General features: G+C 34.6%; 2 protein-coding genes across 7 annotated transcripts; one reads left to right on the top strand and one right to left on the bottom strand.

The window, feature by feature from the left end:
* The first annotated feature begins 4,287 nt into the window (after positions 1-4,287).
* LOC112770713 (transcription repressor OFP14) lies at positions 4,288-5,936 on the top strand. The gene has a single exon (XM_025815093.3). It carries the CDS (start codon positions 4,671-4,673, stop codon positions 5,604-5,606), a length of 936 nt encoding a protein of 311 aa, XP_025670878.1. The 5' UTR covers positions 4,288-4,670; the 3' UTR covers positions 5,607-5,936.
* A 211-nt stretch (positions 5,937-6,147) lies between these two features.
* Positions 6,148-17,692, bottom strand: LOC112770712 (regulator of telomere elongation helicase 1 homolog). 6 transcript variants are annotated; one of them, XR_011876409.1, is made up of 24 exons: positions 17,456-17,692; positions 17,036-17,316; positions 16,677-16,828; positions 16,353-16,434; positions 16,040-16,187; positions 15,704-15,860; positions 15,154-15,437; positions 14,645-14,690; positions 14,053-14,194; positions 13,813-13,967; positions 12,969-13,060; positions 12,794-12,892; positions 12,514-12,582; positions 12,053-12,139; positions 11,811-11,870; positions 11,617-11,732; positions 11,175-11,232; positions 10,991-11,096; positions 10,533-10,606; positions 10,107-10,437; positions 9,870-10,009; positions 8,990-9,135; positions 8,520-8,651; positions 6,148-6,775 (listed from the first exon to the last, which is right to left on the bottom strand). XR_011876409.1 is itself a non-coding variant. In XM_072225565.1 (23 exons), exons 1-23 carry the CDS (start codon positions 17,555-17,557, stop codon positions 8,573-8,575), a joined length of 3,006 nt encoding a protein of 1,001 aa, XP_072081666.1. In that variant the 5' UTR covers positions 17,558-17,692; the 3' UTR covers positions 8,296-8,572. The 6 variants fall into 6 exon arrangements, 1 of the variants encoding a protein (XP_072081666.1); XR_011876407.1 differs by having other exon boundaries at positions 6,148-6,734; XR_011876408.1 differs by having other exon boundaries at positions 6,148-6,730.

The following is a 17,692-nucleotide window of genomic DNA, read 5'->3' as shown; positions in this document are numbered from 1 at the left end:
CCAGCTTTTTTTTTATTTTATTTTACTGAGATCACATAGTATTGCTAACATTTTATTTTAATTCTTCTTTGATCAATTTGTCAGCCACTTTGCCTCTTTCGAAACAACTTTGAACTCGACCTCTCAGCGCCGCATATGCGGCTCATAAATTTTCAATAATATATTTTTATTAATTACCTGAGTATTACTATGTCTAAAAGTTAGTATTTAAACAATAAAAATTTAAAATTAAATAAAAAACTTAAAAAATATGTATATCATAAAAAAACAATAATGAATTATTAAAACAATCGATTAAATTTTAGGTTTTCCATCACTCAATCGATTGGACTACAAGTTATCACAAAACAATCGATTGAAAATTGTAAGGCAGCATGGTTTTTGCAAAAATCAATCGATTGATCATATTACCCAATCAAGTGAACAATGACTAAAATGTGAGTTTTTTAAAATTTAATCGATTGCTTATACTATCCAATCGATTGAATGCTTCAAAACAATTTGAGATTTCAGAATTCAATCGATTGGTTGTGTTACCCAATCGATTAAAGTCATCAAAACAATATGAATTTGTCCAATTCAATCGATTGGTTGTGTTATCCAATCAATTGAAATCTTTTACAATTTTACTCTATTTCTATGCACTATAGAGATATTTTAATTTAAAGAATTCATATTTTTATGATGAAGTAATGTCCTTTTTATTTATTATTTCAACAACAATACCATACAAATTTTATGTCTTGTGAATTATATTTTATTTTATATAATTAATTTATGTAAAAAAATTCCATATCTTTTTATTTGTTTGCATTTTATTTTGTTCTTTTCATTTGTTCAAGATTTGACCTCTCTATTGAATCTTGACTAGGAAAAAAAACACCATGCAATATATATCAATTTTAATAATCTGTTTATATATTGCTAAGACATATATGAAGTATATATATTACAAATTTTTAATCAATTCTTCCTAGATTAACAATAGAAGCTCCCTTTCCAATCCTTTGTTAGAGTAATATGACTTTTAGACTTATCATTTTCAGATTTTACAGTTTTCTCAGGAGGCACACGATCCGTTATTTTCTCATTGTAAAGCTCTAATAATGTTACTTTCATGTTGTGCTCTGCATTCTGAGCCTCCAAATATATCAAACATCTGTTTTACAGTTCCGGAGATAACACCAGTATCACTCGGTAATTCGCCATTCTATACGATGAAGAACACATGATAATTGGATTTTAATACAAAACATTTGAGCAGACATAAAAAGTAGTTAAAATAGGGGAATATTGAATATCTCCTGCACCGCCAATATCCCCTGTACTACCGGTATTTTCAGTTGGGGGTGTTTGAGATGAATTTCTCAAAAAGGAGAAACATTTCAAGCAACAAATTTCCTGTAAAAAATAAGAATATTCATTACCAGCCAATAGGGGTGTAATCGGCTCGGTTCGGTTCGGTTTTGGATCGAAAACCAACCGAACCGACCTGATCGGTTCTTCAAAGAGACCAACCGTTCGGTTGGCTGCAGTTTGAGCAACCGAACCGAACCGAACCGAACCAACGGCGGTTTGGTTTGGTCGGTTTTTTCGGTTTTTTTACACCTACTTATCTAAATTTAAAATGCCATAAAATGAAATTTAAAACCTTCAATAAACTAGAAAAACAAGAGTTTATCACATCCAAATCCAATACAAATTCAACTTAATTAAACATAAAACAAAAACAATTAAAAATGTCTAGCAAAACAACAAGGTTAAAGGGTAAATGTGTAAAAACAAGGTTTCTGAACCAATATTTCGGTTCGGTTTGGTTCGGTTTGGTTTTTACTGAGCCAATCGAAAACCGAACCAAACCGATCGGTTTAATTCGAAAAAAACCAAAAAAACCGATTTTTTCGGTTTTCTTTTCGGTTGTTGTAAATTTCGGTTCGGTTTTGCGGTAAAATTCGGTCCGGTTCGGTAACTTACACCCCTACCAGCCAATACATCATTTTAAAAAAGGGTAAGTCAAGAGACATTATAACTACCTAGGCATTGAGTCATTAGTCTGCACCACTCTCTCATGATACATAAAGAGATTGATACACTATTCTAATGGTGGGATTGAATAATTGGTGATAGATTATTCACCAATTTATAATGTTAATATTAAAGAAAATATAAGATTAGAGTATCTAAATCAAAATAAAGTCTTAAAAATTAAATATAGAATTTTAAAGTTAGATAGATGTATAATAAGATAATAATTTATAAAAACAATAAGAAAATTGAAAATGGCGTAGTACACAATTCAATCGATTGGGTAACACAACCAATCGATTGAATTGGGCAAATTCATATTGCTTTGATGACTTCAATCAATTGGGTAACACAACCAATCGATTGAATTGTGAGACCTCAAGTTGCTTTGGAGCATTCAATCGATTGGGTAATATAAGAAATCGATTGAATTTTAAAAAACCAAGATTTTAGTCATTATTCAATCGATTGGGTAATATAACCAATCAATTAATTTTTGCGAAAATCATGCTGCCCTTACAATTTTCAATCGATTGAGTTATGGAAAACCTGAAATTCAATCGATTTGTTTTGATAATCCAATCGATTGATTTTCAAATAAAGATCAAATATAAACTTTTAATTGATTGAAATGGCCAAAAAATTTATTACGATCAATGAAAGATCTAATTCGCTATTGTTTTTTATTTTGATTGTTAATAAACATAATAGATAAATGATAAAATAATAATTTATAAAATAAAAAATAATTTTTATAATTAAATAAAATATATAGGATTAATTTGTAATTAAAATTATAAAAGAACTATTTAACCGTTGTTAAAAAAATTTAAAAAACATGTTTTGTTATAGGACCATTTAATGGTCCAAACATTATGGGACCATCGAATACGGTGCCCACAAAGTATTGCTAACATTTTATTTTAATTCCTCTTTGACCAATTTGTCAGCCACTCAGTTTGTCTCTCTCGAAACAACTTTGAAGTCAACCTCCCAGCATTGCAGAAGCAGCTCATAAATTTTCAATAATATATCTTCATTAATCATCTGAGTGTTACTATGTCTAAAAGTTAGTATTTAAAATTTAAACAGTAAAAATTTAAAATTAAATAAAAAATTTAAAAATATATATATATAATAATAATAATAATAATAATAATAATAATAATAATAATTTTTATTTGAATTATATTATTTTGTTAACTTTATTTTTTTAGAACAAAAAGATAAAAAAATAGAAAATAAAAGAAAAGAGATAAAAAGTTAAAGATGAAGACTCAGAGAGGGAGTTTGTTAATTTTAAAAATAAAAAATTATTTTAATTATAATAAAAAAATATCGGATGACACATTTTTAATTTTTCACATTACTAATATAAATTATAAATTATACATAGAGTGGAAAGCATAAAGAGAAATAAAAAAAAGGGAGAGAGATAGATGAGAGAATTTAGGGAGTTTATTAAATTTGGAGAGAAATATTTTCTCTCAATTTTAATAAGAAAATATCATGTGAGATATTTGCTTATTGAATTAGATAACAATATATAAATATTTAATAAATTATATATAGAGTGAGAAGGATAGAGAAAAATAGAAAAAAAAAAGAGAGAAGTAGATAAGAGAATTATAATTTATTTTACAAAAAGTGCATTTTTAATTGGTCAATTATAGTATTTAATGAGAACATAGTATTACATCTTAAAATAAGAAATAAAAAAAAAGTTAATCACTTTTTTTCTATTGTCTAAAAGAAATTAAAGAAAACTCGCATAATTTAAAAGATAACCGTTACATTTTGAAACCGCCGTTAAAGCGTAACAATTCTACCAACTTTTCACTTTATAAACCGCCGCGTACTTCAAAAGATAACCGTTACATTTTCAAACCGCCGTTAAAGCGTAGCAACTCTACCAACTTTTCACTTTATAAACCGCCGCGTAGTAATTCTACCAGCTCTTCACTTTACCGAGACTACAAAGTATTACTAACATTTTATTTTAATTCCTCTTTAACTAATTTGTCAGCCACTCAATTTGCCTCGAAACAATTTTAAACTCGGCATCCCGGCACGGCAATAGTAGTTCATGAATTTTCAATAATATATCTCCATTAATTATTTGAGTGTTACTATGTCTAAGAATTAGTATTTAATTTATTAAAAAATTAAAAATTAATATGTATTTTTAAAAATATAAAAATAAATAACTTTTAAATATTTAAAATTTATTATAAAAAAGAAGTTAGAAAAAAACTAGACGCCAAATAATAAATACTATAAAATTGACAAAATATAATACAGTAGTCAACGAATTCACATCCATTGAACCAAATTATACTTTTCCTTTTTCAATAGGATTCGGCCGAGAGGCATGATCCTCAGCCAAGCTCATGCTTTCTACCAAATTCTTCTCTAACAAAACACACTTATAAATAAATGAGACATAACCCAAGTTTGTCAAACATGATTATATTTTTCCTTGAGAATTATCATAATCAAGGATTATTGCATATTCTTTCTATGCCCATTCATTAGTGTTCTTTTATTTATAACCACACACACGCTTTCCCTTGCACCACTTCATTCATCCACATTCTCATAACTACAATATACAATACAATAACAAAAGAAAAGAAGGAAGCAAGATGCCGAAGAAGGTTCAGAAAACCCTTCAAGACTACCTTGCTAAGGTTAAAAGCCCTCGCCATTCATCACAAAACCAGTCACAGAAACCGTTTAACTCGTTTTCATTTTTCTCCTCCAAAAACTGGATCATCGCAGCATGCAAGCACCCAAGGACACCTTCTTTTGCCTTTGATGATTCTCACGGTGGTGGTCGCGGCGGCAACAACAGCAACAACCACAAAGACGATGCGGCCACCCTAGCCGACGTTGATCGCTTCCTCTACGAGAATTTCAAGTCTCTGTATTTCAGAGAAGGTGAAGAAAACGAAGACTACAACACCAGCAACAAAAGAGTAGATTCATCGGGACAGATCCAACACGATCAAGGTGCAAAACTAATACCGATGTTCGATTCATTGAGGTTGGCGGAAACACCACGCGACCTCGGTGGATCGAACAGATTCTTCGTGAAAACTGGTTTGTCGGGATCACTGTTCCTGGACGATGGTTTAACACGAAGTGGTGATGATCATCACTATGCAGGATCGAGCTCAAACTCGACTGTAACGAACACCGATTCATCCTCGAATGATGAAAATCATCATGAGAATGAGAAGCTCCCTGAGAACTGCATCGCTCTGTTGAGAAGCAGTTCGAGCCCGTACGAGGATTTTCGGCGCTCCATGCAGGACGTGGTGGAAGCGAGGTTCAAAAGCCATGGAAAGGTAATTGATTGGGAGTTCATGGAGGAGCTATTGCTTTCTTACCTTAGACTAAACGAGAAGAAGTCGCACAAGTTCATACTCAATGCCTTCGTGGATGTCACCGCTGCCATGCGTCCGAATTCTGAAATGACGGATCCCCATCCCCGGAGCGTTCGAACTGTTAGGTTTGGTAGGGGAGTAGCGAAGAAGACCAAAGAATTTACCTTAGAATTTGGGTCCTCTAATTCATGATTTTTCTTAAAGTGAAAATTCACTTGCAGCCATAGTAGTTGCTAGTCAAAAATCTTTAGATGATTTGACATTATTTGACATAAATACAGCTGCAAGTGAATTGTCACAATTTTCATCATCACGTTTTAAGAAATCGTGGATGAGTGATGAGTTTCAAGTTTAGTATTTTTCCTGCTTAATTCCTCCTTAGGAATCGCATGCTGTAAGCAATAATACCATGTGATTTTGAGTGGTCCGGAAGAAAAATGATCACTCTCCTCATAACTTTGTGATTTAACTCTGAAGTATTTTTCGGTAAGACATCACTGTTATTGATGGTGAAATTGCCTATATCATGGTCCCCTTGCATTACAATCGAACACTATTCTTTCTTGGAGAAGATAACGTTGTTCCGGACGCTACTTAGTATCGTATTAACAATAGGAAATAAGGTACAGATACACATGAAGCGATAGTGAAAGAATTCTACTTTGTAATCCTAAAACACAAAATTCTATAGTTTCTTATTGAAAACTATGTGCTTTAAAAATAAACCAAGTCATTTATTCTGTAGTTTGAACTGGAATTTTCATATATAAAAATGATAAACTTGTCAAGATTAAAGCCAGGGTGAACCTCTATCCCACAAAAAAAAAAGAGTATTTCACATTTTTTGTTTTGCCTTAGTTATATACTTATAACATATATGCACAAGGAAAGAAAACAGTAACATCCTTTGTTTTAGTCTGTTTATTGTTTAAGACTAAACCTTAATATATTTGGATTTTTCCCCCAACGGTGCCTCCTACACCCTCCAAATTGGGGCACAGAATCTCACGTGTCAAATGGTGGAAAGCAATCCCATGAAGCCTTCTACACCCTCCAAATTGAAGGACCAGTGATCTCACAAGCAAATTGGTGGGAAAATATTCGGACGGTGCCTCCATCCTCCAAATAGGGGAAAACAATCTTCCATTCACTCCCATAGTTGCAATAGCATCAAGGCCCAAGCATATCCTCAGTTCTCCTTAGATTATGAATTAGTACAATGGTAAGAAGGACTTCACAACCCGTTTGTGAATTGAGACTTGGAGGTAAAAGCATGACAACCTACTTATGGGATAATTCGTTTTCACTTTTCAGAACTGCCTTCAAAAGATACCAAATTGATAATAAACAACGAATTGAATCTGAAAACAGATAAACGCATATTGGAAATGCAAACTAAAACTTAAAAATGCTGACAAAACAACATATAATATTTTTTGGTTGCTTAATAACATACAATCTATATTAATTTCAATGTAGCTTCATGCATTAAGATCAAGAGTTCGGACATAAATTAGGTCCATGGAACAGAGACCAAAAACAACTATAAAAACGCACTGCATTTCCTCTTGGGGGTATAACAAATGCTTCATAGAATAGGCTGCTATGGGAGTGAGAATGTGAGATGCATGTTTGTTCTCAAATAATTGATATAATAATGAAAATATCATCATATCCAGGTGAACAGAGGATTTATTTCGAGAGGTTGGATTACATACAGGCCTTAAAAATAAAATAACTAAACATTTTAATAAATATCAACAACCAATTCCTGATTCAAATGCCTGATCACGGTGTTAGATATAACGGCCCGTTTGGTTCATGTCTATGTCCACCAGATGGATACGGTAGTACGTAGTACACCGTTTGTTTATTGAGACACAATTTTAATAGACACGGTTATACATAAATACACATAAAAAACATATAATAAACATCTCATGTCATAAAATCACTCATTCTAAAAACTTAAGTTAATTTAGGGAGTTCACCAAGGATCGAACCCTTGACCTTTCGGATCTAGAACTCTAATACCATGTCATGAACCCACTCATCCCAAAAGCGTAACCTAACAGGATAATGTAACACTAATGGTCATATCTCTACCTCTATTGTACACATTGTACGCTTAGACCATTGGCTCCCTATACTTTTCCTTCTTTCAATATGTGACACTAAGACACAATCCATGACACAATTTTCCAATTCTATCCCTGATTATTTTTTAAAATTCCAATCTTGTCCTTTACCCTAACCCTCCTAACTCCCCCTCTCCTCCCTTTGTCAGTTCCATCCACTTTCCTACCTCCATTCTACCACTTCCTTCTCCTTCTACCATTGCTGCTGCCGCCACTACCGGTGTTGCCACTGCCTCCCTCCTTTGTTCGCCTCTCTTCTGCCTTCTCTCTCTCTCTCCCCCCTTTGCCCCTGCCCCGGCCCCGCCTCCCTGTCAACGTTGTTGTCGTGTCTTTGACTGCCTCTCTTTCTCCTTCTCTTGCGCACGCCGACGCCTCCCTCACCTCGCCTCCAGATCTGTATTCGTCGCTGCCCTCTTCACTCGTCGTCCACTGCGTTGCCCTCCACCATCAACGTCATCATTCCCGTCATCATTTTGCCGCTACCCTCTTTGCTTGTCATCCACAACCTCAACAAACCCTCACCCTCCCTCTCAGATCTGTTTTTGTTAGATTTGTTTCTATTTATTTTTTTAATTATTCCATTTTTCTTTTAATTTGAATTTTGTAACTGATATTTAATTAGAGTAGTTAATTTTAATTAGAGATAAAATTGAAAATTAGTAATGACGATAGTGGTGGCAATGGAAATTAGAGGTGGTGGTGGTAGTGGTGTTGAGGTTGTTTTGGTTTGGGGTAAAATTGACTTTGGAATTAAATAGATGTGTCTTGTGCATTATCATCAAACATGTTATAAAATTTGTGTATCTTTGTGTTCATATCTATGTGTCTTTGTGTCTATGTCTCTATCTTTTTGAGACACTAACCAAACACAACCTAACATCCTAGTAAACTTACAAGTTCTACGTCATGCATTAATTCCTTCCCACATCCTCAGTCACAAAATCCATGAGATATGCTAAAGGTGCACCTGAGTTCTAGCCGAAAAATTGTAAGAGATAGCCATGAGCTGAGCATATTTGATTAGCCTTCCACTAACTTTTTCTCCCCAACATAATGCTCATACAAGGAATGATACTTTGCTGGGATGTAATCCTTGAACCTGTTGTGCAGAAGATGAGAATGACATGATAAATTTAACATCCATTTTAATTTGATCAAATGTCAAAAGTATGTTTTCAAAACTTTTCATCATGTGAAAGGAGGAATCATGCAAGGAAATGATAACTAGAAATCCGAAGCCAGAGAAGTAGCTACTTCACAGTGCTTACTTGGCATATCAAATTATATGACTTATTTCTTAATGCTCATATACTACAAGGATGTTATAGTAGTAAAGAAAACAAGCATTGGCTACTGACAAATGGTAACAACTAACAAGGACAGCTTCAATGGAGGAAAGACCGGTTTTAGTATTATACTTTCACTAAATAGTCATACCTTTTAAGTAGAGGTAGTCTCTCGGGTCCTGAGAAGAGTCTACAAATGCACTGCAAAACTTCACCGATCTTCATTGCTTTGGTCTTTAGTGCCTTCATATAACCCACAAAGTCTATATATTCTGAAGCACTGAGCTTCTCTCGAACCTGTAGGCCATATGATTAAAACAAAGTATCTTACTCCAAACTTAGCATCACAAGTAACGAACGGAAAATTATTGCCATGTTAACAACCACATTCACAATACCAGAAGGGTTGAGGCTAACAAAAGGTATTTCTGCTTCTAAATGAAAATGCATCATTTTGGGGGATACGGATTCATTTGGAATATAAGCATTTAAAAGAACCACATCCAAATAACCTGAAACTTATAGTTAGTGAATCCAAGTAAACTTGATATGTACATCAACCTCAGCTTAGCAAAAACACTAGACTCAATACTTCGGAAATATTCTCACCTACCTACAAGGATAAGCAAAACTAGGTAAAATACAGAATAAACCTGCATTCCAAGCAGTAACATTTGACATCACCTACAAAGGGCTTCATTTATGCCAGGTTATGTTGCAAAATGTTTAGTGATTTTTCTCTAGACTGTATCGATTTATAGCATAGGACAGAGTCAATAGTAAAGGAAGCCAGTGACGGGCAGCCAAAAGTCTTCCCACCAGTGTAAGAGGGACAGTGTTACAGTCCAATGAAGAAGCATGTCAGTGACATTAGAAAAATTAAAGTACACTCAACAGAATGCAGAATACCAAAATAGAGGGAAAGCAAGAGGCAAAATAAATACTTCAGACAGGAAAGCAACACAAAGATGGTGAGATCCAACATCTCATGCATGTAGGCAGATCAAAGTATCACATATAATGAATACCACCTGAGCAAGGAATGCTGATCCTTGGGTTTCATTAGTAGCAGAAGGTGCAGAATCACCAGGAAGATCACCTCTTTGACTATCGATCTCCAGACTTCTCTTTTGGAAGGTCCCTTCATCCTTACATTGCAATTCTCCGCTACCTTGACCATTTTGACAATGCATTATAAATCTACTGATATTTCTATGATTCACAAAATTTGAAACAGGAATGAGCCAATTGATTGAAAGAATTTATACCACATGAAGGCTCGTGAGAATCTCTAAACTGTTGCTGCAGGTTGTACTCTCCTGTTATAAATCTACGTTTCTTGACTGAACAAGGTGCTATCAGCGTATCCTTTGATTTTTCACCCAGTTGACGAGTATCAGTCAAATCAACCAATTCATGTTCTTGTGATATCACAGTCTTCTTTCCAAGAAAAATTCTGCCACATTTATCTCTTGAACTTACACAATCTACAATGTTGCAATCATCAGACGCCAGAGATGATCGATTAGCAGGCATAATTTTTCCAAGGAATGAAGTACTGCCTTTTCTAGTACCAAGACTTTCAGCCACTGGTGTAGCCTGCATGTACAAATACAACGATTAACAAGCCATAAAGCCATAGTAGCTTTATATGATTTACAAAATAAGAATCATTACAACACTCAAGGAGTTACCACAGGTGAGAGAAGTTTTTCAACATTAAATTTATCATCATAGGGATCAGCTGATGTAATTTCTCCCACATTTCCTGTGTGAAGAAGCAGAATCTGTCTCAATGATATTTTTAGTAGAAAAATAAGAATATAAAAAAGTTGTTCTCTGCAAGACATCAAATTCATATATACAGACATGGAAGATCAAAAGAAAAATTCAGTACAGTTCTAGTATAGATTCACTAAAGCAATTCACTTGCATGTTGCCCCAAAAATATTACATGAAATATATAATATCAAAATATATTTGCATATCATACAAAATCCTTTGCTCTATGTTTTTCACATCTACCTATCTAAAACCCTCAATATCTTTTAAGTACATTTTAGTATAACAGTCAAAAACTGAGGTAGGAAGTAGGGACCACAAGTTGACACAAAAAACAAAACAAAAAGATGTAGAACTGGAGGACACTGACCCCCATCATCAACCTCTAATAATGATAGCTTTGTAGGTCCACGGATTGTTACATCTCGAAAAAACCGGGTTAGTGTATAAACAACTTCTCCAAATCTTGAGAAACACTGCAAGATTAACAAACCAATCAGTAGTTCAGTACATTAAAAGAATTTCAAAAAGACAACTCTGGTGCAGAATAGCACCTTGATGTGAGGTTGTATCCATCGAGAGACTTGGGACTGACGATGTGGATGTGCAAACCTGTAAACCACTTCAGGATTAAGAATAAACCTAATAAAAAACTGGTATGGGACAAAGCCCAAATTAATAATTACAAAGGTTTCATAACATTCCTTGAGAGTTGAGACATAATAAAGAAAATACAAACGCGTATCTTGATACATGTATTAACTGGCTTAGATTTGTGTCTGCGTTGCAGTAAATTTAGATAAAACAATCTAAGTAGATCATATCATATTATTATGACAATATCAACTCCAATTTACATTAATACTTCAGTCATTGTATGAAGTGAGATGCTGGAGAGAGAGAGAGAGCATTGTTTCAGGAAGCATATAAAGAACTTTGTTACTTGCTTCCATGATATGTATTTTACAGTAGATCAAAACAACTAAGGGTTAAAACCTTTCATCACAGAAAATAATTGCTCCATAGTCATGTCGATGGCGAATGACACGTCCAACAGCTTGGTTCACAGCTCGGGAGGCTTGTTGGTTATACCACTCATCTCCAGTTAAAACCTGTTTATGCACCACATAAAATAAGTATGTATGTCATGTATAAGTTCTCAACATTTGGGTCAAGTAAACAAACATAACCTTGACTAATTCTCCGCGTGGATGAGATTGTTGATCCAAGTATTCACGTTTTAGACGAACCTGTTTTAGCGAGTTAACCCAAATGAGTGCAATTTGTTAATAAACACATACATACAGAAACAATTATTTAGTATTAGAATGTTCAATGGCTGCAATTAGATCCACATGTTCAAGCCAAACTAATTCTCAAATATCAGAGGACTGAAAAAAGAAAATGGAAAAAGAAAAGAAGATTATCAAACCTTAGGATCAGTATATGTAGCATATGGCAAACCAGTAATTACCACAGCTCTTCCAGCATGATCCGCAAAATCTAATCCTTCACTTACCTATTTAGATGGAGAAAAAAAGTTTATTTGCAATGTATTGGCACAAGTGAACTTCAGATGCATCCAAGTGAGAAAATAAGCTATTGGTTGCTTTGCAGTACAATCTCTGGTATAATGCTTATTTAGTTCTTTTATAAATCTTTCTATCTGAATTACATATGACTAAATATTTGAAATATTTTATTGTCTACATGTTATTGCATCCTAGAATTTTAAAAAATATTGCCATCCCCCCTCTCATCAAGTCACCATATGGCTATACGCATGTATCATATTAGTACAAGTATGCATACCCATCTGTGTAACATACTACATATGATGCATATGAGAACACAATGGTAAGTTGTTTATCAACAACTGTAATCAAGCCATACCTTACCACGACAAACAGCAAAGAAAACTGCTCCAGATGTGGAGGTGTCTTTCAACTTAGATATGTAATCCTGTTTTTTTTTTTTTCAAAAAAAAAAGAAGAAAAAGAAAAAAGAAACACCACAATACAGGTCCACTTTAGGATATAAAACATCCAAATGATAATTATGAAAGAATGCTGTTTTAACCATGCTACATATCAAGAATTGATTAAGCCTAATTCATATTGCTCTGCTGATTATACAACTAACTGACGTGACATGACATAAACAATAATTTTACCTTGATTGATGAGGGAAATAATGAAGATTCCCTAGGTTCTATAACTGGTTTTTTGTGTTTGCAAATTCTCTCCCATATGGACGTTGAAGTTTCATTACTCTGAAAAAAAAAATGCACCATGAGCCAAGAGCAAATAGATTCGGCCCTTCATTAGGTTTGTGGTTTGGATTCTTACCAAGCTTTTCCAGCACCCAATGCATTGGTCCAAAAGGTAGTAAGAGGGGAAGAATACAAGAAGTCCATCAGGAACAATTCGGGCCAAATTTACTGCAATACAACATGAAAATGAATTTGTAGGCAGTCATTAGCTATCCCCAGTTTTTCTTTTCCCCATTCTGTCAGGTTCCTGGCTTTCTATTATAGTGTAAATGCATAGAATTTTCTTTAGTTTTAATGAAATCATATCATAGCACATATAAAATCATGCAAATAAATAAATATATACAATAGTAACTTTTGGTGTCTGAATTAAGTTTTCTCCCTTACATTTCAGCATCCTATCATAAGTTCTTGATGTGGTTATGCAATATCATAATCAAACCTAAATAGTTGTCTGCCTTAAACAATGCCACATCTCATGTCCTTCTCCAAATTAATTACTAGATAAGAACACAAATTATCAAATCATATGGCAGCTTAAACTCTATCTCGTCCCAAACTCAGGTGATTAAGATCAATTATATAAATCCATAGCCAAAATCAATATAAACTATACCTCATAGTCATACCTTTCCAAGAATGATTCGTGTACAACTAAAAACTATCAAAATTCCCAAATTACAACATGCGCAACAATAATATGTTTGACTAGCAAAAAACAGTCAATCTTAAGAACTCCAAAGTCAGAAATGCACCCAAGACATAAAAGCATCCATCACAGGAATACACTGCTCAGTGCTCACACCATAAATGAGATTTCAAAAAGTGCAATTTTGATTCCTTTGAGTAGATATGCAGTTTTCAGGTATAAAGAAATAAAACTTCTCCAAACACTGTATATACATAAGAGTGTCACATACCAATTGCATTTCCAAGTTCCTGCCTGTACTCTTGAGAATCGCGAGTGCGGTAGGAGGAGTTAAAAGTACGTCCTGAAGGACCAACTGGTACAACTCCAGCCCATATCTGATTTGGGGTTATTACATGTGGATTTTCCAGCTGAATGGGGAAATCTCTGAGATGACCAGAATCAACTCCAGTAGTTAATGACAACAAACATATTGTCAGATGAAACATAACCAGCAAGAAAAGGAACTTACAGTTTCAGTTCCTGAGCAAAAGAATCCATGGGGGATAATGTCCCTGATGTCAATATAATAGACCTGACTCCCAACCTATGAAATTCTTCCATGGCTATTCCAGGATTAAAACACCACCAGCTGAGTGTCCTTGACACATTTCCTGCAGCATCAGAATATCAAGATATAACAACTGATAATGAAAAGATGTTTAAAATTCTGATACTATAAAAATCTGTAGAAAACAAGTCAGAATGTCTGTAGAACGAAGTTTGAAAGCAGTGAAAGCTCTACATTCTACTGGAAACACAGCCACCTATTACATCTGTCAGGTGTATTATATATTAGAAAAGATCCAAGTTAAACTTACACATGCTTATTCCTGTTGAGAGACCACCCAGAAAACATGTGTCCCAAATGCTTCAACATGACATATTATATAAAACTTCTAAACTTATTTTAAATGCATCAAAATTGTAAAATAGATTGGCTGAGAAATTTGATGGGTAGAGCAAAACAGATGGAAAGCTAGTTAAGTGAAAAATATTGAGACCATTTCAGCTCCATTTAAACATAAATGTCACCCAACCTATTATAATAAGTTGAGAAGTACCTTTAGACCCATTGGCAGTCCTAGCTTCGAACTCCCGCACATGAACCTTTTATGTAAGAAATAAAGCTTAAATGGTTAGATATCATAGTACAAGGGAAGTAAAAATATACAAAGCAAGACCAAGAAATACTATAGAGAAACAAGACAACCAAAACCATCACATGAAATATGAAAAACTAAGGGAGTGCTCACAAGTTGCGATGGGAAGGAAAGGGAAGGCTTAAGATTTTAAAACCCCCTCTTGTTCAAGAGTTTAAAACAGGTAAGGAATAGGGGTTTGGAGGGCTTATTATATATTTCTACAAATTTAAAATGAAACAAACCCCTCTCCCCCCCCCCCCCCCAAAAAAATATATTTGGGGGGAACTTGAAAATTGGGGGAGAGGGGGGTTTGGAGGGCTAACAAAAACCCCAAACCCTTTCCCTCCAAATAATAAAACTCGTTCATGGAGTTAACCCTCCAAAATTCCCCAAAACCAAACACGTAAGCACACCCTAAGAGAACTTACTCGATAGTATGTAGCATGAGTAGTTCTTCCACCCTTGAAAACAATGTCAAGAATTTCACCAATGCTATCCAACCTGCAGATGGTACCAGTTGATTTCTGCTGGTTATCCTCCTCAATAAGGGTTGAAGCAGCTGCAATTATCGCGGAAAGCTTTTTAAAAGTCTTGGAAGTGATGTTAAGATCAGCTAGCAGTTCATATATATAAGGCCCAGGTTTGGTGTATCCCAACTCCTTTGATTCAATAGGCACCTGAGCAATCCGCTTTTCAAGTTTTAGAAGAAGTGCTGAAAGAATGAAAACATCATCCTGTACCTTAGAAGCCAAAAAATATACAGCAAACAATTCTCAAAGCATCCTGAGCAGAAAATTTAAAAAAAAGAACGCAACGTGAAGACAGTTAGCTGTCCACCAGAAAATCAAGTAAACATAAAATAAACAAACTTTAGCATATATAACTTTTTCTCAATAGGCTGCCAAAATAAGTTAAAGCATGCATCATGACATTGTGTAGAGAAATTGGAACTGGAACTTTTGCAACTATACAACACACCTCTAAGGATCGCAAAATCATCTGGATTCTGTGACTTATCATTTGATTTTTCTCTTCTTTCTATTGAAAGGTCAACACATTTTTGAGCCTCAGAAATGCAAGCCGTTAGAAGCCACGAAGGCAAATCAAAGGAGGCTGCATCAGCACATATGCCTTCCTGCACAAAGATAACTGTTGGTAAATAAAAACAAGCAAACTTGAATAGCATGAACAAGCTTCAATAATACATTGACAGGATAGCAATAAGGCAAATACTAAACATATATTAACAGTTTGACAATTAATAGTTCCACACAGAAGATCATATTCCTCAATCACAAATTTGTAACATCTTACAAGGTTGTGAGCTTCATCAAATATGAGTATACTATTGCTCCATGAAAGTTGCAGAGATTTTCTATATGCATGATCAATAAGATAGTTGTATGGAGCAAATACTATATCCACAGACTTATGGAGCTCCTTTGATAAATAATAAGGACACCTGAGAAAAGCAGACAGGAATTTTAAAATATAAGTCCAAACAATCAACAATTTAATTGGGATTAAAAAAGGACAAAAAGAATACAGATGAGTAAAGAGCCAATAGTAAATAAGGTTTTCTTATAAAAGAGTTATAAAAAGAAACAGCATAGCTAAGAAAACCTACGGCCCAAAACTCTTGCCAATATTGACCAAATCCTCAATATCTACAGGTTCTTCTCCAAGATGAGGATTGCTCTTCAAGTAATCTGCAATAGAATTTCAGGAACACTCTCAAGCTAGTCTAAGTCAATATGATAACTCTTCAAAGCTCTTAAAAAATTGGCAATAAGTTGATTTAGCATTTATACATGACAGGTAAAGGACACCGATCCACTTATATGAAAGAAATGCAGTGCATTAACTCCAGAAATGCATAACACTATACGGTGGTCATACATAAAATTTTAACTGTCTAGACAGTATCCATGGGAGTTGCTTAAAAGGTTACCAGCAACTTGAGGTAAATGATTGCATCGTTGCTTCCCTCTACGCTTTTGGCAGAGTGCTCGACAAGCATTTGTTTGTGTTTTCCCGTGAAGTGACTTCACTTTATCATGAATGCAAAGCTGCTCCCTAGATCCTAATACTATCATCTTAGGCCTGCATATGAACAACGACTACCATTTAAGCTTATGCCTAGGCCTAGCACACTTATATCACCACAAAAACTATACATGACATTATCGGAATTAGAATCACATTGAACAGTACATTACCAGAAAATTTATAAATCATTAATTTACAGAAACTTCATTTGAAAAGGCAAAAAGTTAAGAAAATAAAAGATGTTGCAAGGTATAAATTTACCTGTAAGACGATCGTTTCAGCTCTTGAATCACCTGACGGATCTGGCTGTGAGTGCGCGAAGTATATACTATTGTAGGTAAACCTGAGGACTCAGATTGCGAGGGCGGGGACGATGGCAGGGACGAAGGCAAAATCTCGGTTTTATCCTCGGACTTATCACCTGCGTTCATGCTCAAACCAAATCTGAAATTTCCGAAACTCCTGCGCCACGCCAAGGTAGCACAGAGAAGACACAACGTTTTACCAGTTCCTGTGGGACTCTCCAACAGTGCATTGCAGTTCTGCCATGCCACAGTAACACAAACGCACAAAAAATCAAAATCCACAGCACAATACAAATTGTTGTTATTGTTAACAATAATGAATCATCAACCGTGAAGTGGAAAAGAGAATCGAATAATCGAAAAATGCGTGGTTTACCTCCTGAAGGGATTGGATGACTTTGTCCATGTAAACGATCTGCGAATCGTAGGCTTCGTACGGGAAATCGACGTCGATTCCCCTGATCTTGTACGTTGGCATTTTTTCTTCGATTCCTTTCGTCTTCAACTCCGCAACAAATGGCTTCTCAGCAAGCTTGTTTCAAGTTTTAACTTGAATGAACCCTAAGGTCAGTTGGCGCTAGCTACCGAGTCAAGTATAGAGGGTGATCATTTT

The sequence above is a fragment of the Arachis hypogaea genome, chromosome 18 (assembly GCF_003086295.3).
Source record: "Arachis hypogaea cultivar Tifrunner chromosome 18, arahy.Tifrunner.gnm2.J5K5, whole genome shotgun sequence".
In the NCBI taxonomy this organism is placed as follows: domain Eukaryota; kingdom Viridiplantae; phylum Streptophyta; class Magnoliopsida; order Fabales; family Fabaceae; genus Arachis; species Arachis hypogaea.
The sequence above is the reverse complement of the archived record's forward strand: the minus strand, read 5'-3'. Positions and strand labels throughout refer to the sequence as shown.

What these genes read in the sequence shown, in the direction of transcription:
- LOC112770713 (XM_025815093.3), top strand. Translation starts at nt 4,671, where the DNA reads ATGCCGAAGAAGGTTCAGAAAACCCTTCAAGACTACCTTGCTAAGGTT.
- LOC112770712 (XM_072225565.1), bottom strand. Translation starts at nt 17,557, where the DNA reads ATGCCAACGTACAAGATCAGGGGAATCGACGTCGATTTCCCGTACGAA. An exon ending in TCATTTACCTCAAGTTGCTG is followed by an intron (nt 16,435 to 16,676) that starts GTAACCTTTTAA and finishes ATTCTATTGCAG; the next exon opens with ATTACTTGAAGAGCAATCCT. An exon ending in GATCAGCATTCCTTGCTCAG is followed by an intron (nt 9,136 to 9,869) that starts GTGGTATTCATT and finishes TATGGCCTACAG; the next exon opens with GTTCGAGAGAAGCTCAGTGC.